Source organism: Onychomys torridus, chromosome 1 (assembly GCF_903995425.1).
Source record: "Onychomys torridus chromosome 1, mOncTor1.1, whole genome shotgun sequence".
In the NCBI taxonomy this organism is placed as follows: Eukaryota; Metazoa; Chordata; class Mammalia; order Rodentia; family Cricetidae; genus Onychomys; species Onychomys torridus.
In genome coordinates, this window is record NC_050443.1 from 152,433,890 (window position 1) to 152,457,223 (window position 23,334).

General features: G+C 39.9%; 1 protein-coding gene across 1 annotated transcript; it reads right to left on the reverse strand.

The window, feature by feature from the left end:
* Nucleotides 1–495: 495 nt before the first annotated feature.
* On the reverse strand, nt 496–21,927 carry Ankrd22 (ankyrin repeat domain 22). The gene is made up of 7 exons (XM_036178886.1): nt 21,918–21,927; nt 21,326–21,432; nt 21,008–21,199; nt 5,020–5,127; nt 2,665–2,742; nt 1,151–1,249; nt 496–692 (listed from the first exon to the last, which is right to left on the reverse strand). Exons 1-7 carry the CDS (start codon nt 21,925–21,927, stop codon nt 615–617), a joined length of 672 nt encoding a protein of 223 aa, XP_036034779.1. The 3' UTR covers nt 496–614.
* Nucleotides 21,928–23,334: the final 1,407 nt, after the last annotated feature.

Sequence of the window (23,334 nt, forward strand, 5' to 3'; positions counted from 1 at the left end):
TTGTAGACTGATGGTGAATTGTATGCTGATATGTAAGTCAACCAGCCCCTGGGAAACAATGACAAAAACCAGTTCTGCTGTGGAATATACACCAATTTCTATGGTTTAGACAAACTCATAACTGACAACTGACAGATGTTTTCACTAAAGATTTTCCATCAAAGGAATATTTATGCTGAAATCTCTAACTCTCTACACATACATGCCATTGTTCTTCAAATGCACATGCTTTGATTGTTTGGCTTAGTACATCAAGGGGCCTGTGAAGAACCGTTTGTCTCCCAGGACAGGATGTAGGGCAAAGTCTTTGGAAGGATGACACAACTGGGAAGAGAGAAGGTGACCTCGGGCAACTCTGGCTTGTTCTTAAAAGACACTGAATTCGAATTTTTTGAAAATCAGTTTTGACAGTAATAGAGATTCCAACAAGTGTAATGGGTCCTTCAGAGGGATCGTGGCCATGGTGACCCCCACTGAATAAAAGTCATTTTACGTCCAGTGCTTGTCACAAGGCAGAAGCGTCCAGCTTGGGTGCCTGTGGAGCAGTCATCCGTGAAAGCTACAACATCCAGTCCTTCAGTTGTGTCTCTGTCACCACACAAGAAGTCACGGGACTATGAGGCTCTCTTTAGCATTAACACAATCTGGGAAAATTTTAGTCTCTGTGCGATATCCAGTGAACTCTCACCACGCTGCAGAAAAGAGAAATTGTTTACTTCCAGGAAAGACAAATGTCAACGAGGATTAGTCAGCAGTTTGACAGTCGACTCTCAGACTTTGCAGAGGCTTCAAAAAGCCTCCTGTTCAAATAAATAAATAACAACAACAAAAAAAAAAATAAGAGACTGGAAAGCATTCAGTGCCCTACCTGTGCAGCTGAATTGTCTCAAAATTTAAAGAGCAACAGGGTATTGGAGATGTAGCCCAGTTGTAGAGCACTTGCCAAACATATTAAATATGCTATATTTAATCCTAAATATGAAAAGTATTAATATTTTAAATTCAAAAGTAAAACCAGTACAATCCTTCCTTCCTTAAGAGGAGCAATTAATTTACTGAGACTAACACAGGAGACAGTGAACCTACTTCTACAAAAGGCCCAAATGAGAAGAGCTTGTCACCAGGAGGATCACAGTTGCTAGGCCCTTACCTTGTTCCTTATCATGGGGTCTGCACGGGCTTTCAGAAGCAGAGGGATGAGAGTCTGGTTTTTCATCTGGCATGCATAATGCAAAGCCGTGTAGCCATACTGAAACACAAAGGACCAATCTGTAGTTCAAGTGTCAGGCTGTCCACAGGCTTCAGCACACACTTCTATAGCAACTATTCACATTTTGTAGTGGACGACTAACCAAAGCCAATCTGCTAGCCATCTATGGGCAGCTGCATTTCTTATATTATGAACATTTTCTTCTTTTCCTCACTATGTATGTGAAAATTCAGTAAGTCATTAATATCCTCCCCTTTCTCATTTCTACTCTGAACTAAAATGTGAAACTTATAAAAAGATATTAAACTCACCTTGATTTAAACACAAATAATACATAATATCAAATAATATAAGTAATTAATAGAAACAAGAATGAAGTGGACATTTATCACAGGAAAATGGTAATACCCACAGAATAAGTTAGGCATCACAAATAGGCATTTAATTCCTTTTAAATCAAATTTCAACTTGCCCTTTTTGCTAAAATATTGGAAATCTAAAGTTTTTTCCAACTAATATAAGGAAATTAAACAACAGGATAATGCAATTTCAGCTGACCCTGAGCATTAGCAGAAGTAAATCTAGAGTTAAAGGTGAAAACGGAGCTTCCACTTCCTTATGGAGAGGAGGGAGCTGATAGTGTTTCAGTTGTTGTGGCTCCGGCCAACACTAGGGTATTTCGCTGAACTTTGAGCTTATCTCCCTTCCATTTGTGAAAGAGACCTCTCTTCTAGTGACTAGGATCAGGACTCCAGAGGCAATTAACATGAGGTGAGTACTGACTACATTCTAATCTCTTCTGAGGACTTCACAGGAATCTGCCCTATAAGGTCAGTACAAATTTCCAGTTTACAACTAGGCATGTTGGGCAGGTCTGTAATCCCAGATACTCATGGGGCTGAAGTTGAAGGGTCACAAGATCAAGGCCAGCCTGAGTAACATAACAAAAGGTTGTCTCATAACAACAACAAAACAATTTTAAGGAGGATAGGTATGGCTCAGTGGTAGAGTATTACCTAGCACGTAGGATGTTCTGAGTTCGGGCTTCAGTACAATTTGTTTCAATCTCCATTTTACAGATAAAAAAATTGAGTCAGATGTGTTTTTAGTGTTCCAAGCCCACTTAACTACAAAGTGACAAGATTAAATGTACACATAGACTTTCTACCTAACTCTAGCTGCCAAACTGCTAAGGACAGTATTTTAGTATCATCTTCCTTAATTTATCAGTCAAATGCAAATTATTTTAAAATTTTCCTATAATCAACAAATATTTTACACTCATGAGTTTAGCAGAAAAGAATAACAATAACTTCAAGTTACATGATAGCAATGAGAAAAAAGAAAGCAAAACTATGTGTGAACATCTAGAAAAATAAAGCATGTAACTTTGTCAACAGCAAGTATTCTACCCAGGTATATCATAGGAGTAGTATTTCAAAATACAAACATACACAGTCGGTAGCATTAACTTCAACACCAGCATCAAGGAGCATGCGTACAAGATTCTCATTCTGCTTCGTCTTTGATACCTATTACAAACAACAAGAACAAAACAATGTTTCACAAACATTTTGTACATCTTGCTTGGGACTGCTCCAATCAACTGGCTTCATGTTAATCCTATGCTCCTACTTCTTAACACACACACACACACACACACACACACACACACACACACACACACACTACAGTATCAGTTAAGGACATGGTACTCAAGCTGTGCTTCAGGAATATAAACTTTCACACCCAGGAATTTGTTCAGAATGCATATCTACAGGCCTAGCCCCATGTCTACCACATCTTATGAGAGTGAGATTAGTTCCTATCTTCCCCTTGCTAACTCAGAAGTTTTATAAATTCCCATTATTCTGAGGAAAATATCTAAACTGTTGAGTGACCCTAGAGCATACAGCCTTAACCTTTTCACGTGCTCCACTTCCTGGCTCCCCTACTCAAGTTACAATGGATTTTGTTAAATCTTCATTTCCTACCAAGTACCCTCCCTACAGAGAATCATGTCACAGGATATTTCTTCAACTAGAAGCTTTATCTGCCTAGAAAATATGTTTGTGATATTCCGAATCCATACCCCCTTTATCCGGCTTCCCCTGGCCTACCTGGCCAGGTGAAATCCCTTTCTCCTAGGCTTTTGTAATGCCGTGTCCTCTGTGATTTCCTACAAGTCCACACCATTTAGTAACAACCACCTTCCCATCATGCTGTGACTGATGAGGGCAAAGACTGCCATGATAAGCATATGGTGTAGGACAGAAGAAGTAAACTGCATGAGCAGAAATCTGCTCTCTCTCTCTCTCTCTCTCTCTCTCTCTCTATTTCTCTCTCTCTCTCTCTCTCTAGCCTGTTAAGATTCTGACCACATTACAGTAGGAACCTTCCTCCAACAGCTGGTCACCTGAGAACACAAAGACCTCGCCACTCATATAAGCAAAGCCTGGCATTTTCCCCATTCAACTTCGGAAACTCCTCTTGAGAGTCTTCTCCACCATGCTGTACTCCTGAGTCACCTTCTAAATTCTTTCTGCCCTGACCCTTCTCTGAAATGACTTGGTCCTTTCTAGTACTTTCCCTGTAATTTTACCTATTCCACATGCAGCACAAACTTACAATCCCAGGTCCCACTAAGAGTGTAGGGATGCAGGTACAGCTGGGCTACTGATTACAGTCAAGACCTCCAGCTTCTGAGCAATGTTTGAAAGCAGAGCTGTGTGACAGTGAATTCTGAACAAGCCTTAGTAACCATCTTGGAATGCTTGTCTTCAAAACCTCTAAAATATAAATGAATGTCAGATTCTTCCTGCCCAGAGATTACAAATGTTCAAATACTGTTAGATAAAGATATGGACAATTTTTTCAAAAAGCCTTCAAAGATGTGTGTTCAAATGGTATGTTCAGAGTGAATTAAAGAATTCTCACCACATTCCTTAAATTCTGTATCCTTTAAGTACCTAAGTAGAAAATAGCATTTTTAACTGGCAGAATTTATATGGGAACTTGTGTTAACAGGAATAACTGATATCTATTGTCTGCTAGATACATAAAAGAGGTAGCATAATCATTTAACTTGGGTAAGTGATACACTGTTTTAATTATCTTTCAACAGTGGGACTGGTCACCATGGGACTCAGATAAGAAAAAGTGAACAAATCAGTGTAGATTAGTCACCATATTTGAAGAAAACAAAAAACAAGCAAAATAACCAAGTTTGACCTTCTACTTATGATTCCTACACTACCTACCTATTATTTATTCAAGAAAATCAACCTGCCAAAGACCCATGCAAGGGTGATTCAGTTCCTCAAGGTGAAAGACTGAGATAGAACCTTCAAAAATACCTTTTGTGTTTGTGGGCTTTCAGAGGCTGAGGACTTGGGATTTTTCCACCAACTTACTATTATGGTACATCCTTAAAATTCAGAAGCTTGGGGAAAGATGACATAAAACAAAAACCTCAGCCAGTAATTTTAAGACTCTTGTGCTGCTGGGCAATGGAGGTGAACTACAGCTTCCAGTGTGACCAGAAAGATGGTCAACACCTTGTATTTATTCTAGACCAAACTGAGGTGCTGAGACATGGCATTTGATAGGCTGGGTACATTTCTACCTACAACATTTGCATCTCTGAGAGGTTTGTTGAGACAGAAACCTGCTGTAACTCAAGAAATATATGCACAAAACAAGGGCTTATTTTATTGTCCTTTCTTTCCATCACACTGGCAGGGGAAGCTTGATGAGTCATCCCATGGCCCTCCTGAACATCTGCCCTTTGCCCTAGCAACAGTACTCACCATGAGGAAATATCCAATAAGCAAGACAGGCATTAAAAGGATAATGAGTAGATAATCAAAGAAGGTAAACCTCTTCTTCACAGCATAGTGCAGACAAGTTCTCTCCTTCTGTAATTAAGAAAAGTATTCTTTAGCTCGAGTTCCATAGGTTTTAGATTACCATACCAAAAGATTTAGTTCATGCACTTTTTTCATTTCTAACATACCCATTTCAAGAAGTGCAGATTTATTACTGATATTATGCCATATACCTTCAGGTCTCTCAAATACACATATATAGAATTTTAAAATGTAGGACTACACTGCATACTCAAAACCATATACTGTGTATACATATTCAGCCTAAGTACCTCTTTTATGGTATACAACTGGTTAATTAACTCAGAGTTTTGTTTACCAGAATGTTGAATTTGTATACTATGAAGGAAACACTAGGGAAGGACTGAAGATAAATGACAGAGATGGGTATACCTATGAACCATCACAGGATAGATCCCCATGCTTTTTTTAGTTTTTGAGATATAATTAGATATAAACATAGGAGGAAAGTTCGTATGAAAAGACACATGGATATAGTTAGCCCTTGTTCATTGGTGATGGAAATGTATTCATTTTGTGGTTTATTGTGCAAAGTTTTAACTACTTGGCAATTCTCCCACGTTTCCTACCACACAAGCAGTACTAAAACACTGCAGAAAATTTAATGCCTTAAATATGTCAGTATTCACTGGATAATAGATTTAGGCCTTGAGGGGTGGTAGGGAATGTATACCTTCAGGTCCTTATCATTGAAGTAGGACAGAAACATGCACAAATATATATAAGGCCTATAGGCCTGCAGTGTTAGCTGGAATACCAACCAAGCAAGTAGGAAAAGAAAACAAGAGAGGTAAGTGATCATTGAGGAGAAGCACTGTTCCCAAGTTATGTCTTATCTCTAAAAATGTCAGCAAATAGTCAAGAATATAATGATAGACTTTCAAATTACCAATATTAAGCAACCCAGAGTTCATTATTGACATTATGCTCAGTTTTCTTTGTCTTAAATAAACATATGTAGAATTTGAATATTTAGATGATTCAATACTTTAATATTGCATGTTCAAAACTATATGTTGCTTTCATCTGTTTACAAATGTGTATCTAGACTATATACATCTTCCATGCCATCAACACATTTAAGCATGGGTTTGTAATGGCTATTTGCTTTCTATTAAATGGAACTCTTCTAACTTCTTTAGTCAAATCCACTAGTTAGACTTTTCAAGCTGTTAAAATTTAAGTCCTACAAATAATATTGCCTAAATACCCTTGTTTACAAGGCCTTGCCAGCAATTCTAAATTTGTTCTTTGCATCAATTTCTATAAATCAACCTCCTAACATAAAAGATACAAATGTGTATCACATGATGCTACCAACTCATGCTACAGTGAAGTGATGATTTAAACTTCCTTCCCAGTCAACATTTGACTTTCTTTTTAATCCTAGCCAATATCAGACAAAAAAATATGGATTGCTGTGTTTTAATTTTATTTCAACTTGCTTTACATTGAGCCAATGTTCTGATGTAAATTTCTGAATTAACAGCAGGGCTTTTTGATATTTTAAGGCTTTTGTCCAGTCCTTATTAAATAATTCTTAAATGTATTCTAAAAATATTAAATATTGGCTCAAATTATTAATGTACAACTAATATCTAGGAAAAATAAAAATTAAGCATCAAACCATTAAAAATATATGAAAAGCCAAAATGCCTTCTAAAACCACTGTTAGTCTACAGTGGGTAACTAAGGTCCTTTCCATGATTTTTATCCCATTAGAGAATCCTACCAGGATAGCTGAGGTATCTGCAAAGCAAAGCCTCTCCCAAGCCTGCTCCTGGGCTGTCAAATATTTCCCTTCCTCAGCTACCTATAGTATGCCTCTAGACCCCACAGACATCTGATTGCTGACAGAGCTGCTCACAACAACTCTGCACACCTACCTTCTCTGCTGTGTTCCAAGAAGGTCCTGTCACTTTACTGAGCTGCTTATCTGTTAAACTCAAGCATGACTTGACTTTTAACTTATCCAGGCTATAAGCATGACTCAGTGGCAGGACATCTGTCTAGCTTGTGCAAAGCCCTAGGTTTCATACTGAAGCACTGGCAGATCCAGCAGAGATCACCCAAATATACAGCAAATACAAGCAAGAAAATCTGGCAATTATTTTTCATTAAGATTTTTTATTTATGTGTATGAGTGTTTTGTCTGCATGTATGTAAGTGCACTGCATGCAGGTCTGATGCCTGTGAAGGTCAGAAGAAGGTGCCAGATTCCTTGTAACTGGAGTTAAGGATGGGTGTGGAGAACTGAACCTTGGACCTCTGAGGGATCTCTCTAGCCCCTGATTAAACTTTCAATAATGCATTGCTGCCCCTAGTTTTCTGGTCTCTAACTGACTTGGAAGGGACAAGTGGGTCCCTACTAACTGTTTCTCACATTGAACGTGCTTAAGTGTGTATAAGACATTTGTAATTATTGCAAAAGTTCTTTGGATATTTACTCAGTACAGTTTGAGTGTTGCCTCTACTCAAAGGCAGATGTTAGAAGGTCAGAAAGGGTGCACAGAAATGTTCAGAAAGACACCCTCATGCTGTTCTCCCTTGGGTCTGAAGCCTCCAAGACAGCTGATAGTGCTTCCTTAAACATATCCTCTATGTGTCTGTGTGTCTTTCTATAGCCTCTACCTCACCAGCTCCTCTGTCTGCAGCAGGTTTTATAGTAACATTCTTAGGTTCAGCAAGCACACTATAGGATCTTCTGGAGACATTACAACAGGAAGCATCCAAATCTGAATACTGGATGACACACAAGAACGGTCCCCAGAATCTCTAGGGAATGAACCAGGGAATTCTGGGTAACATCTATCAAAATAGGAAAATGGGGCCAAAAATCTCTCATTTCCGTAGAAAAGTGAAATAGAAACTTTACAAGCAGAATGGGAAGGAGTCCAGAGTCCACCCTAGGGAGACTGGTACAGTTAGGGGAGTTCTTGCCTATCAGTGGGAGGCAATAAAAACAGAACACTGCTGGACCAGAGCCATAGTGTCAGACATAGGTCAGAAAAAAAAATCTATGCTATGCTTTCAGTTTTAGACATAAAAAAAAAAAAGGAAAAAAGAAAGAGAGAGGGTGGAGCGAGGGAGGGAGGGAGGGAGGGAGGGAGACAAAAGTTAGATACATCGGCAATAGAGGAAGGTGGGGTACTAGGAAAACCACCTCTGCTAAGCACTCAGGCACCAGGTCAGCAGAACTTCTAGCCTGCTAGGAAGAAAGAGTATCAAAATAGTACAGTATTTACAGTGTAGAATTAGAGTCAGAGTCTGCAGGGGAACAGAAACAGGAGTTTTAAAAGCATATCAGATCTTAGGAAGGACCCCCTGGGATCAACAAGCACTAACAGGGGCACCTGTAAAGGACCTCCCACTGATGGCATCAGCTCCCTTAAGGGCACATTTAGGAGTGTGATTGAATCCAGAAGCCCATTAAAAAATACTGAGTCCAGGGTGGGTCAACAACAAGCAGGCAAGTGACCATACTCAAAACCTACAGTCTCCACTTTTATTCCTTTTTTATTTGATGTCTAGTATCAATTTAGCAGGCCAGCTAATCAGATATGTCCTGTTCTGTTCTCATTCTCTCCTGATCTCTCCTCCTCCTCTCCTTCTCTTCTTTTTCTTTCTTCTGTTTTTTACAATCAGATCCTTTTCTTTTCTGTTTCATTTTCTTTCTGATAGGTTTTTCCATAGAACACAGTCTGGCCTGATGGGGCCTCCCTGCCTCAGCCTTCTGAGAGTTACTATTATTCTAAGACATCTGATGGCATTCCTTTACCTCTTTCTTCCTTTCTGAAGAAAGCAAAAGTCAGGAAAAAGCAAAGTGTGGTAGTTTGAATCCAACTGCCCCCATAAACTCATAAGGAGTGGCACTATTAGGAGGTATGGGCTTGTTGGAGGAAGTGTGTCACTAGAGATAGGCTTTGAGGTCTCATATGTGCTCAAGCCACGCCCAGTATCTCAGTTCACTGAGATACTGTTCACTTTGCCTGTGGATCAAAATGCAGGACTCTCAGCTCTTTCTCCAGCACCATGTCTGCCTGCATGAAACCATGTCCCACCATAATGATAATGGATGAACCTCTGAACTGTAAACAATCCAATTAAAAGTTTTCCTTTCTAAGAGTTGCTGTGGTCATGGTGTCTCTTCACAGCAATAGAACACTGACTAAGACAGACAGGGCAGAAAGGAACAAAAGTGGACGCATTAACATCAGAGCATCCCTATCCACTCATCATTGTCCCTGTTGCCCTGCCCCTTCCATTGACTGGACTTCTCCCTTCCCTGCTCTTTCCCTACCATCCCCATACCAACCACGAATCTTCCTCTGCTTTCTTCTGTCCCAGCGACACTCACATTAAGCAGTATCTTGGTGCACACAGTATTCCTTTACTTTACTTCCTAAAATGATGACCACTTAAGAGATGGTCATTTTCTAAACTGTTGCTGTATTTTCATAATGGGCCTACTGTTTGGTAGTGGGTATTTTTCGTAGACAATATTCTACTCACAGGATAGTGCTGAGGACTGACTCTGCTGCCTGAAACAGGGTCTAACCACTGAGCTAGATGCGCAGCCTAGCATGGAAAACTGGTACCTCCACAATGTGCTTCCTCCTAAAGACTGCAAACACTTCCAGTTAAGAAATACATACATACATACATACATACATACATACATACATATATATATATATATATATATATATATATATATATGATTTTAAAAAGGGAACATGTCTTCAGAACTTTCTAAACCCACAGCAACAGTCTCTAAGGAGGGTGAAGTAGATGAAATCCCAGACACAGGGATAAGTGGCTCCACAGAGGTGTCCTCCAATCTCCACACATTACTGAGACACATGTCACCATGCACACGTCATACACACACACACACACACACACACACACACACACACACTAATAATTAATAATAATAAATAATTTTAACTAATGAAATAAAAAGGAACAATAAAATGAACTGGTGAAACAAGAATTAATATTTTGAAAAAAAATGAACAAGATGGACAAACCCTCGGTTTCTCTTGGTGATGAACTGTAATCTATAAGCAAAATAAACCCTTTCCTCCCCAAATAGTTTTTTGTTAGTGTTTATCACAGAAAACCAAGCTAAAACATTATAGCAGCTATCAGTGAAATTTGGTAAATTATTGGGACATGGAAAATCTGTATTCCACTAAAATGAAAAATATAAAAGAAATACAAGAATTTCTGTACACATACCAAATTAAACCAAGATGAGGTAAACAAACAGACCTATAATAAGCAATGAACTTGAAGCAGTAATTAAAAAGTAAATCTGTAGACCAAAGAATGACCTGGCCAAGATGGGCACACTCCTGAATTCTCTTTTTTGTATAGATTTATTTATTTATGATGAATACAATGTGCTGCTAGCATATATGCCTACATGCCAGAAGAGGGCACCAAATCTCATTATAGATGGTTATGAGCCACCAAAGAGCTGCCAGTGCTCTTAATCTCTAAGCATCTCTCCAGCCCTCTACACTTCTGAATTATATCAGATGTTAAGAAAAACAAAGATCAATACTTCTCAAATTATTCCCTAAAATAGAAACACCAAGACCTTTTTAAAGAAGCCAGTATTACCCGGGTAATTAGACCAGATAATGATACCAAAAACAAACAAACAAACAAACAAACAAACAAAAAGATAATTATAGGTCAATTTCACTGATGAACACAGATGCAAAAGTTTTCAACAAAATTCTTGGAAAGCCAATGCAAAAGCACATCAAAAAGATCATCCACCATGATTAACTTGGGTTCATTTCAGAGATGGTTCAATATACAGAATAAATCAACCCAAAGTCAAGAATCTCATGGCTACCTCAATGGGTCCATAAAAGACTTTTGACAAAATCCAGTTTCTCTGCATGGTAGAAAGTCCTAAGAACTAGAAACAGAAAGAATGTATCTCAACATGATAAAGTCTACATGCCACAAATCTACAGCCAAAAAGAAGCTATAAAAGGAATATAGACATGAAAGGAACAAGTCATATTATCCTTATTTGCTAATGGTATGATTCCATATGTAAGACATCCTAAAGATTTCAACATGAAACTCTTAAATCTGATAAACACTTTCATTTCAGCAATGTAATAGGGTACAAAATTAACGTACAAAAATCGGTATTCTTCCTACCAATCAATGACAAATATGAGAAAAATGTCAAGAAAACTGTCCCGCTTGCAAATATCTAAAATATATATTCGAATAAACCTAACAAAAGAATTGAGAGGTCCCTGTGTGCTCAGCATGGCCCCAGGGATTCATTCAACTTGGGGGTGAGGGAAAGAAGAATGGACAGATACACATATAGAAAAGCAGGGATGGTGTGATTTGGGCTCTAGAAAATAGAAGCCACAGCACCCCAGAAACACAGGGTTTTATTATATACAGTTGAACATGGAAGAAGGGTTATTGCATATGGCTGAACAAGGAGGCATGGTTGTTATATACAGCTGAACAATAAGGAGGCAGGTTTAGTGGTTTAGTTAGTCTTGGTAGAAGCAGTATCTTGTAAGGGAGCAATCAAGTTAGTGGTGGTGGGAGTTGCTGTGTACATTTTCTTTGCACTCTGTCAATATTCACAGTTGGACTTAAGGAAGGCTTTGACATCCTCCCAAGCCTCACCAGGGGAAGGCTTTGCCACTTCTTTTATACTAAGGCATTGGGGTCTTTGACATGGCTGTCCCCACATGAACAATACATATTCACTCTCCTCTCTCCCTGTAGATCTGTATAATAAAAACTTTAAAACACCAGAAAGGGAAATTGAAGAAGACATCAAGAGCTGGAAAGGTCTCGTATGTTCATAGAGTAGAAGAAATAATATTGTGAGCGTGATTATATAATAGAAAAATAATTTATATATTCAATGCAATGCCCATCAAAACTCCAATGTCATTATTCACAGAAACAGAAAACAAATCCTAAAGTTGAAATAAAAGCACAAAAAATGCCCGGAACTCCCATCTGGACCAGAGGTGAGTGCCTGGGGTCACACCCAGAGAGGCTGGCACCTAGGTCCCAGCCCTGGGCATCAGCCATTCAGGGGAAGACCTGCCCAACTGGGCCCCAGGTTCTGGCCATAGGGCAAGACCCCCCCATCCCCACCGGAAAGGTTCCCCCTCTCCAAGACCCTCCAGTAGACCCTACAACCTCCATACCCTGCCCCCACACCCATTTGCCTGAGACCCCAGCCACTTCCAGGGACTTAGGAACTAGCCCCCAGCTTCCATCCTGCCCCGAAACTCCCATCTGGACCAGAGGTGAGTGCCTGGGGTCACACCCAGAGAGGCCCAGACCTAGGTCCCAGCCCTGGGCACCCAACCCTGGGCACCAGCCATTCCGGGAAGACCTGCCCAACATGGCCACAGTTTCTGGCCATTTGGCAGGGAGGTCCCCCTTTTTCAAAACTGCAGGCAGACCCTGCAATCTCCACACCCTGCCCCCACACCCATCTGCCCAAGACCCCAGCCACTTCCTGAGACTCAGAGACTAGCCCCTAGCTCCCATCCTGCCCAAGCTCCCATCTGGACAAGTTACAGAGATCTTAGCCACTTCCTGAGACTCAAAGACCAGCCCCCAGCTCCCATCCACCTCGGAACTCCCATCTGGACCAGAGCTTCCATCCTGCCCCAGAACTCCCATCTGGACAAGATACAGAGACCCCAGGGACTTCCTGAGACTCAGAGACCAGCCCCCAGCTCCCATCCGGCCAGCATTCCCATCTGGACCAGAGCTCCCATCCAGCCCAGAGCTTCCATCTGGACCAGAGAGAGGTTCCCTAAATCTGTCAGCTCTGTCTGGACCAAGTGCACTGATAAGACCGAAAACGAATCCACAAGGAGATGGGCAGATGTCAAGGGAGAAGTACATACAACAAAATAAAGAGCAATACAGCATCACCAGAACCTAGCCCTTCTCCAACAGCTAGACCTGAACATCACAGAATGGAAGAAGAAGAAGAAAACAACCTTATAAGTAACATCATGAAGAGGCTAGAGCCTTAGAAATAAAAAATAAAGTAGAGGAACAGACAAAATATGGGAAGAACGCTATAAAAAACTAGAGGAAAGGACAATTAAAGCAGAAGAAAACAATAAGTGCCTGAAAGAAAATCATGAAAAAGCAAGGGAGACAGACCAAGACCTGAATAGGGAAATAGAAAAAATGAAGAAGACACTAGCAGAAGGAATGTTGGAAATAGAAAATCTGAGGAAACAAACAGGAACTTCAGATGCAAGTATAACCAACAGAATGCAAGAGATGGAAGAGAGGATCTCTGGTGTTGAAGATACGGTAGAAGAAATAGATTCATCAGTCAAAGAAAACACTAAAGCCAATGAAGTCATGACCCAAAATGTGCAAGAAATTTGGGACACCATGAAAATACCAAACCTATAAATAATAGGGATAGAGGAAGGAGAAGAATATCAACTCAAAGGCACAGAAAATATATTTAACAAGATCATAGAAGAAAACTTTCCCAACTTAAAGAACGAAATGCCTATGAAGATACAAGAAGACTATAGAACACCAAACAGACTAGACCTCCCAAAAATTTCCTCTCACCACATATTAATTAAACAACTGAATGTACAGAATAAAGAAAGCATATAAAGAGCAGCAAAGAAAAAAGGCCAAGTGACTTACAAAGGCAAACCCATCAGAATAACACCCGATTTCTCAATGGAGACTTTGAAAGCCAGAAGGACCTGGACAGATACAATACAGACACTAAGAGACCATGGATGCCAGCCTAGACTAATATACCCAGCAAAACTTTCAGTCAGCATAGATGGAGTGAACAAGATGTTCCAAGACAAAGCCAGATTTAAACAATACTTATCCACAAACCCAGCCCTACAGAAAGCACTAGAAGGAAAATTCCAACCTAAGGAAGGCAGATACACCCTCGAAAACACAGGCAATAGATAAAACCACAGCAGTAAACACCAAAGAAGAGAAGTACACACACACTACCACCAAAAAATAAAAATAACAACAGGAACGAACAATCACTGGTCATTAATATCCCTTAATATCAATGGACTTAATTCACCTATAAAAAGACACAGACTAACAGAATGGATACGAAAACAGGACCCATCTTTCTGCTGCATACAAGAAACACACCTCAAATTCAAAGATAGACACCTCCTAAAATAAAAGGCTAGGAAAAGACTTTCCAATCAAATGGTCTTAAGAAGCAAGCTGGTGTAGCCATCCTAATATCCAGCAAAATAGACTTCAAACTAAATTCAATCAAAAGAGATGATGAAGGACATTACATACTCATCGCAGGAAAGACCCACCAAGATGAAATTTCAATTCTGAACATTTATGCCCCAAACACAAGGGTACCCACATATGTAAAAGTAACATTACTAAAGCTTAAATCACATATAAAACCCCACACATTAATAGTGGGAGACTTCAACACTCCACTTTCACCTCTGGACACATCTGCCAAATGGAAACTTAACAGAGAAATAATGGACTTAACTGATGTTATGACTCCAATGGACTTAATTGATATCTACAGAACATTCCACCTGAACAAAAAAGAATGTATCTTCTTCTCAGCACCCCATGGAACCTTCTCTAAAATCCACCACATACTTGGCCATAAAGCAAATCTCACCAAATACAAAACAATTTAAATAACCTCCTGTGTTCTATCAGACCACCATGGTTTAAAGTTAGATTTCAACAACAACAACAACAACAACAAAAAACCTACAAAAAACCTATAATCTCATGGAAACTGAATAATGCTCAACTGAATCACCAATGGGTTAAGGAAGAAATAAAGAAAGAAATTAAAGACTTCCTAGAGATCAATGAAAATGAATACACCACATACCCTTCTGGGACACTATGAAAGCAATGCTAAAAGGGAAATTCATAGCACTAAATGCCCACATAAAGAAGTTGGAGAAATCTCATACTAGTGACTTGACAGCACACCTGAAAGCTCTAGAAAAAGATGAAGCAAAGTCTCCCAAGAGGAAAAGACACCAGGAAATCATTACATTGAGAGCTGAAATCAATAAAATAGAAATAAAGAGAACAATACAAAAAATTAATGAAACAAAGAGTTGGTTCTTTGAGAAAATCAACAAAATAGACAAGCCCTTATCCAAACTAACCAAAAGACAGACAGACAGAGAGAGGGGGGGGAGGGAGAGAGAGAGAGAATCCAAATTAACAAAATCAGAAATGAAAAGGGGGACATAACAACAGACAATGAGGAAATCCAGAGAATCATCAGGACATACTTCTAAAACCTCTACTCCACAAAACTGGAAACTCTAAAAGAAATGGATAATTTGCTAAATAGGTACCACATACCTAAGTTAAATCAAGACCAGATAAACCATTTAAATAGTCCAATAACCCCTAAGGAAATAGAAACAGTCATTAAAAGTTTCCCAACCAAAAAAAGACCAGGACCAGATGGTATCAGCGCAGAATTCTACTAGATCTTCAAAGAAGACTTAATACCAATACTCTTTAAATTGTTCCACACAATAGAAGCAGAAGGAATATTACCAAACTCCTTCTATGAGGCTACAATTACCCTGATTCCTAAACCAAACAAAGATGCAACAAAGAAAGAGAACTAAATACCAATCTTCCTCATGAATATTGATGCAAAAATACTCAATAAAATACTGGCAAACAGACTCCAAGAACACATTAAAACAATTATCCACCATGATCAAGTAGGCTTCATCCCAGGGATGCAAGGGTCGTTCAACATATGAAAGTCCATCAATGTAATACACCACATAAACAAACTCAAAGAAAAAAACCACATGATCATCTCACTAGACACAGAAAAGTCATTTGACAAAATCCAACACCCCTTCGTGATAAAGGTCTTGGAGCGATCAGGAATACAGGGAACATACCTAAACATAATAAAGGCGATCTACAGCAAGCCAACAGCCAACATCAAATTAAATGGAGAGAAACTCAAAGCAATACCACTAAAATCAGAAACAAGGCAAGGCTGTCCCCTCTCCCCATACTTATTCAATATAGTACTTGAAGTTCTAGCCAGAGAAATTGGACAACATAAGGAGATCAAGGGGAAACAAATTGGAAAGGAAGTCAAGCTTTCTCTATTTGCAGATGACATGATAGTATACATGAGTGACCTCAAAAATTCAACCAAGGAACTGATACAGCTTATAAACACCTTCAGCAACATAGCAGGATACAAGATCAACTCAAAAAAATCAGTAGCCCTCCTATATACAATAGACAAACAGGCTGAGAAGGAAATCAGAGATACATCACCCTTTACAATAGCCACAAATGATATAAAATACCTTGGGGTTACTCTAACTAGGCATGTGAAGGACCTATATGACAAGAACTTTAAGTCCCTGAAAAAAGAAATTGAAGAAGATGTCAGAAAATAGAAAGATCTCCCATGCTCATGGATTGGTAGGATTAACATAGTAAAAACGGCAATCTTACCAAAACCAATCTACAGATTCAATGCATTCCCCATCGAATTACCAACACAATTTTTCACAGACCTGGAAAGAATAATACTCAACTACATATGGAAAAACAAAAAAACCCAGGATAGCCAAAAGAATCCTGTACAATAAAACAACCTCTGGAGGCATCATGATCCCGGACCTCAAGCTCTACTATATATAGATCTACCGTAAGAAAAACAGTTTGGTACTGGCATAAAAACTGACATGTGAAGCAATGGAATCGAATTGAAGACCCTGACATTAACCTGCACACCTATGAACATATAATTTTTGACAAAGAAGCCAAAAATTTACAATGGAAAAAAGAAGGCTTCTTCAACAAATGGTGCTGGCATAACTGATGTCAACATGTAGAAGGCTGCAAATAGATCCATATCTGTCACCATGCACAAAACTTAAATCCAAGTGGATCAACATAAATCCAGTTACTCTGAACCTGATAGAAGACAAAGTAGCAAATAGTCTTGAATGCATTGGCACCAGAGATCACTTCCTAAATATAACACCAGTAGCACAGACACTGAGAGAAACAATCAATCAATGGGACCTGTTGAAACTGAGAAGCTTTTGTAGAGCAAAGGACACAGTCAACAAGACAAAGTGACAGCCTACAGAATGGGAAAAGGTCTTCACCAACCCCACATCTGACAGAGGGCTGATTTCCAGAATATATAAAGAACTCAAGAACCTAGACATCAAAATGCCCAACAGTCCAATTAAGAAATGGGCTATAGAACTAAACAGAGAATTCTCAACAGAGGAAGCTCAAATGGCTGAAAGACATTTAAGGAATTGCTCAACATCCCTAATTATCCAGGAAATGCAAATCAAAACAACTCTGAGATACCACCTTACACCTGTCAGAATGGCTAAGACCAAAAACACAGAAGACACCTTATGCTGGAGAGGATCTGCAGCAAGGGGAACTCTCCTCCACTGCTGGTGGGAATGCAAGCTTGTACAGTCACTTTTGAAATCAATATAGTGCTTCCTTAGAACATTGGGAATCCATCTCTCCCAAGACCCAGCTATAGCATTCTTGGGCATATACCCACGGAATGCTCACTTATACCACAAGGGCATTTGCTCAGCTATGTTCATATCACCATTGTTTGTAATAGCCAGAACCTGGAAACAACCTAGATGCCTTTCAACTGAAGAATGAATAAAGAAAATGTGGTACATATACATATACACAATGGAGTACTACTCAGCAGAGAAAAACAATGACACCATGAGGTTTGCAGGCAAATGGATGGATCTAGAAAAATCATCCTGAGTGAGGTAACCCAGACTCAGAAAGACAAACATGGTATGTACTCACTCATAGTAGGATACTAGATGTAAAACAAAGATGACTAGACTGCTACACAACTCCAGGGACGCTACCTAGAAAATGGGACCTAGGAAAGACACAGAGATTGCCCAATGACAGAGAAATGGATGAGATCTACATGAACAACCTGGACGACAGTGGGGGTAATGAAGGGCAAGGTTCTAGGGAAAGAGAGCTTAAGGGAGCAGGAGATCCCAGCCAAATCAAGAACAGAAAGGGAGAACAAGGAATAACAGACCATGATAAATGAAGACCACAGGAGAACAGGAAGAAGCAAAGTGCTAGAAAGGTCCCCAGAAATCCACAATGATACATCCTCTGTAGACTACTGGCAATGGTTGAGACAAAGCCTGATCTGACCTAGTCTGGTGATCACATGTCCAAACACCCTAACTATCGTGCTGGAACTCTCATCCAATAACTTATGGAAGTGGATGCAGAGAACCTCGGCCAGGCCCCAGGTGGAGTTCCAGGAGTCCAATTGTCGAGAAAGAGGAGGGAGTGTAAGAGCGTGAATTGTTGAGACCAAGATCGGAAAACCACAGGGACAAATAGCCGAACAAATGGAAACACATGAATTATGAACCAAAGGCTGTGGAGCCCCCAGATGGATCAGGCCCTCTGGATAAGTGAGACAATTGAATAGCTTGAACTGTTTGGGAGGCACCCAAGCTGTGGGACCAGGACCTGTCCTTAGTCATGAGCTGACTGTTTGGAACCTTGGGCTTACACAGAGATGCTTTGCTCAGCCTGGAAGTAGGTGACTGGACCTGCCTGTACTGAATTCTCCAGGTTGAAATGAATCCCCAGGGGAGTCTTGGCCCTGGAGGAGATGGGAATGGAGGGGAGGGGCTGGGGAGAAGGTAGGGGTGGGTGCGGGAGGAGGGAGGACTGGGAAACCCATGGCTGATATGTAAAATTAAAACACAAATATACTTTTTTTAAAAAAAGAAGCACAAAAGACTCTGGTAGCCAAAGTAATCCTGAGCAAAAAGCAATAATGCTGTAGGTATCATTAAATCTGATTTCAAGTTATCCTACAGAGCCATAGCAACAACAGTGATGTGCATGGTACTGGTACAAAAACCAACAAGTAGATCAATGGAATAGAAGAGAGAGTATAGATCCAAATCCCCACAGCCACAGATACCTGATTATTGTACAACATGCCAAAAATTCACATTGGAACAAATACAGCCTCTTCAACAAATGGTTCTGATAAAATTAGCTTCCACATGTAGAAGAATAAAGCTACATCCCTGTCTTCCACCTTGTACATAAATAAGTCCAAAGAGGACAAATACTTAATGCAAAAGCGTTCATGTCTTAATACCCTGAAACTGCAGTGGTAAAGTAGGGTAAACACTTTAAGATGTAGACATGGGCAAGGACTTTCTGAATAGGATTCTGGTTGTACGAGAACTAATGACAACAGATGACAAGTGGGTCCCTCTGAAATGAAAGTGCTTCTGCATGGTAGAGGAAATAATGGGTCAAGTGAAGATGCAGACTACAAAATGAGACTGAGTATTTTTTTCTAACTCTACAAGCGATAGAAGATTGATATCTAGGATTCACAAAGAACTAAAAAAACTGAAATGACAAGAAATCAAATTACTCAATCAATAAAGGGGCAAGTGAAAAGACAGACCATTCTCAAAAGATGATTTATAAATGTTCAACAAACAAAAAGAAAAGATGAATGTCACTAGGCACAAGAGAAATGCAAATTAAAATGCTATTACTATTCTATCCACCCCTGTCAGCACAGCAGTCCCTAGGAATATAAATAAGTAACAACAAATACTGTCAAGAATGAGAACAATGGGAACCCTAATACAGTGTGGGAATGTAACTAGTATCTACCACAGCACACTTCACCATAGCTCAGTTATAAAACCAAATGAAATGCCCATCACCAGAGGAGTAGATGAGCCAAATGTGGTGCATATGCATAATGGAATTTTTTTAGCCATGAAAGAAAATGAAGTCATATCATTCACAAGAAAAAGGATGCAACTGGAGATTGTCAAGTGAAGTGAACTAAGTCAGTTGTGGAGAAACATCCCACTTTCTCTCACTGGTGGGCTGTAGATTTTATGAAGATTCATACAGTGATGTACAAATATTTGAGATGAAAATAGAAGCAAAACTGTCTTGAGGAACAAGGGAGAATAACAGGAGAGGAGAGAAAGGAGAAGGCGAGGAGGACGGAGAATATGTTCAAAGTACACAACAGACTGGAGTGAAAAAGCTCTTGTGTAACCCAGCAGCAGGTACATGACCACAGGACAGTGAAAAAGATGTATAAAGAATCCCAACCTACATTAAAACAATAGGTAAAAAGTCTAAATAATGGCAGACACAGCATTTCCTTTCTCCCACAATTTCCATAATACAGAAGAGAGCAAGAAGACAGTAGGAGGGAGCAGATCAGGAAAAGGAGAAGCTGCCTGCAGCCAATACAGTGGACCATCCTCTTCTTCAGAGGCTCAATGACATTGCTACAAAACATCCCAGCTGGATGAATGCTTTATTTATGCTTTCAGTCGAGCAAAATGCCCGTGGGTTGTGTTAGGCAAAGCAGGCTAAACAGAATCTTGATATTAGAAGCTATAAGATGATAAAAACGACATTCACCAATTCCAGCAATTTGAGGAGTATTTTCACAGTTACATTCTCCCCTTCTGTCTCGGTCCTCTCGTTATGTGTGTTTGCTTGCTTTAGTTAATTTATTTACTCTAACTTACTTTATTTGTTCTTCTTTTGGCAGACATCAGATAACATAAGAGAAATTACATTGTTCATTATAGTCACACATTCTGGTTTTTGCTTTATACAAGTGGTAAATATATCTATGTGGATTTGGCTAAAGACATAGTCCAGAACATTGCATGTATTTTTCCAAGTAATGGCTATAGAAATTACATAATGGAAACTATACCATTCACATTAGACCATCATCACCCCGCAAACTCACCAAGTTCTTGAGGTTGACATCAGCATTTCTCCTTAAGAGGAAGGAGACGATTCTCAAGTGTCCTCGCCTGCAGGCGCAGATGAGGGGAGTGTCTCCATTGAAGCCATCTTGAACATCCACATAATGGTTGTCTTCTTTTACCCACCGCCACACTTGCCCCAAGTCATTCTGGTAGGCTGCCTGGCAGATGGGCTGCGTCAAGAAGAACAGAACTGTTCTTAATATCCAGACATGAACCACTGGCGGGGGGTGGGGTTGGGGGGGGGGGTGGGGGATCACTACTTTAAGTCTATAATATGTCCATGAAGATCTGCTTACATTTTCCAAAAATTGCTTGCCACGTGGAATAGACAAAAGGTAAATTGGATGAATGAGTAAATAAATGGGTGAAATACTATGAATCTCATTCATTGGGGAAGTTTTTACTGCAAATTAAGAAGAGATTTTCAGAAAAAGCATAATCTGGCTAGAGCAGAATTATACATTAGGGAAGGAAAAAGTTCAGGGCAGTGGTAAATGATTTTAAAAAAAATCACATGTGACTTTCTCTGCAGCAGGTAAAGAAACTTGCCTCCAAGCCTGATGACCTGAATTCCAACCTAGGAACCCACAAGGAAGAAGCAGAGGACCAACTTCTGTAAGTAGTCCTCTGACCTACACACCTGCACTGTAGCATAGTACATGTACACACACACACACACTCACAAATAAGCAAATATCAAAACCAAATGATGGACTCCAGACTCTCCTGCCTTTGGATGCAGATTAGCACAGTGTCTGTCTATCCGGGGGACTTCGAGACCCTGGTATCATTCAGTGCTATATCACTAATTCCTCCTTTTTGCTTTTGTTTGCTGGTGTCAAATCCTTGAGCTTAGCTGGCGCTGACATCCCAGGCTCTGCAGCCTACCAGTTGCCATTGTGGGATTTTTTTCAGCCTGATTGTGTAAACTAATCCAATAAAACCCCCTTAAAATTACAGATGCATTCTACTGGTTCTGTGCTTCTGGAGAACTGGGTCTGCTCTGGAGAGCCTGGGAGCAGGTGACTTTAAAGGTATATTCTCTTGTTCAATTGTTAAATCATTTTACAATAGTTTACCTTCTTGTTTCTCTTTAAATTATTATAAATTTTATAATTCTGGACCACATTCTAAATAGGACACCAGCCAACTGGTGATTATTGGCAGTTGTTTCTAATTCCCAAAAGTTCCCACAACTCCCCATTACACTGCACCTAGTCCATTTCATCCATCCATGTTTCCTACCTGGCTTCTACTCCCCAAATCAAATCCCTTTTCTTAGATTCTTTAAAGTCTTTACTGAATAAAGCTAAAAATAGAAAGACCAGGAGACAGATAATTATATTAAGAGTTACTAGGGGCTTTCCCTGGGAATATTACTTAATTATGGCCAGATCTTCCCTTTAGTCTATCCTATACATCCTGTTACCTGAACATACTTTCTATTTTTGAAAAGTAAAGTGATAGAGGCCAGGGGAAGCTCAGTGTTGGAGTTGATGCTGAATGTATGCAAAGCCCTGGGTTCACTTTCCTGTGTGTGTGTGTGTGTGTGTGTGTGTGTGTGTGTGTGTGTGTGTGTGTGTGTGTGTGTGTACAAAAATAAACAAGCAGTGTACCTCACTGTGGTGGCTGGAATGAGAAGGCCCCCATAGGTTCATATATTTGCGTGCTTGGTCCCCAGTTGGTTTGGAAAGATTAGGAGGTGTGGCCTTTTGGGAGTAGGTTTTGTAGGGATGTGACAGCCAGCCCTAACCTGATGGCACTGTGTTGTTGGCTGCTCTATCCCAGTTGATTAGTGACACTCCCTCCAGAGTGCTCAGACCTGAATAATAATTTATGCATAACTCCCGTGGTGGCTAAAGACACTTAATATGGTACCAGGCATCTCTAAGGGTCCTGAAACACCTGTGAGAACCTCATGACCTGCAGGTGAGATAAGATTAGGATAACGGTGTTCCTGCTGTGAAGTATTTGACCTATTTATCCAGTGGGGCTGGGATGAAGTGGTCTCTTTATTACTATACAAACGAGACTCAAATGAGAGGAGTAAACCGATTTTCCTGCTCAGCTCTGGATTTCATAGGTAATTGTAAATGTTTACCTTTGATATCCACCTTTATAAACTATTGGGATTCCTGGCCACTGCCCCAGCTGCATGACCGTACCTGTGCAGTTCAGTAGCCTTATGTCCTACATAATCTGAGCGCTGCGTGATCACACAATCTGCGCATGTGTGGCGTAGCTCTGTAAACCCATACACGCATGTGCAGGGAAATCCATAAGAAGCGGGACACAGACCCCTCCC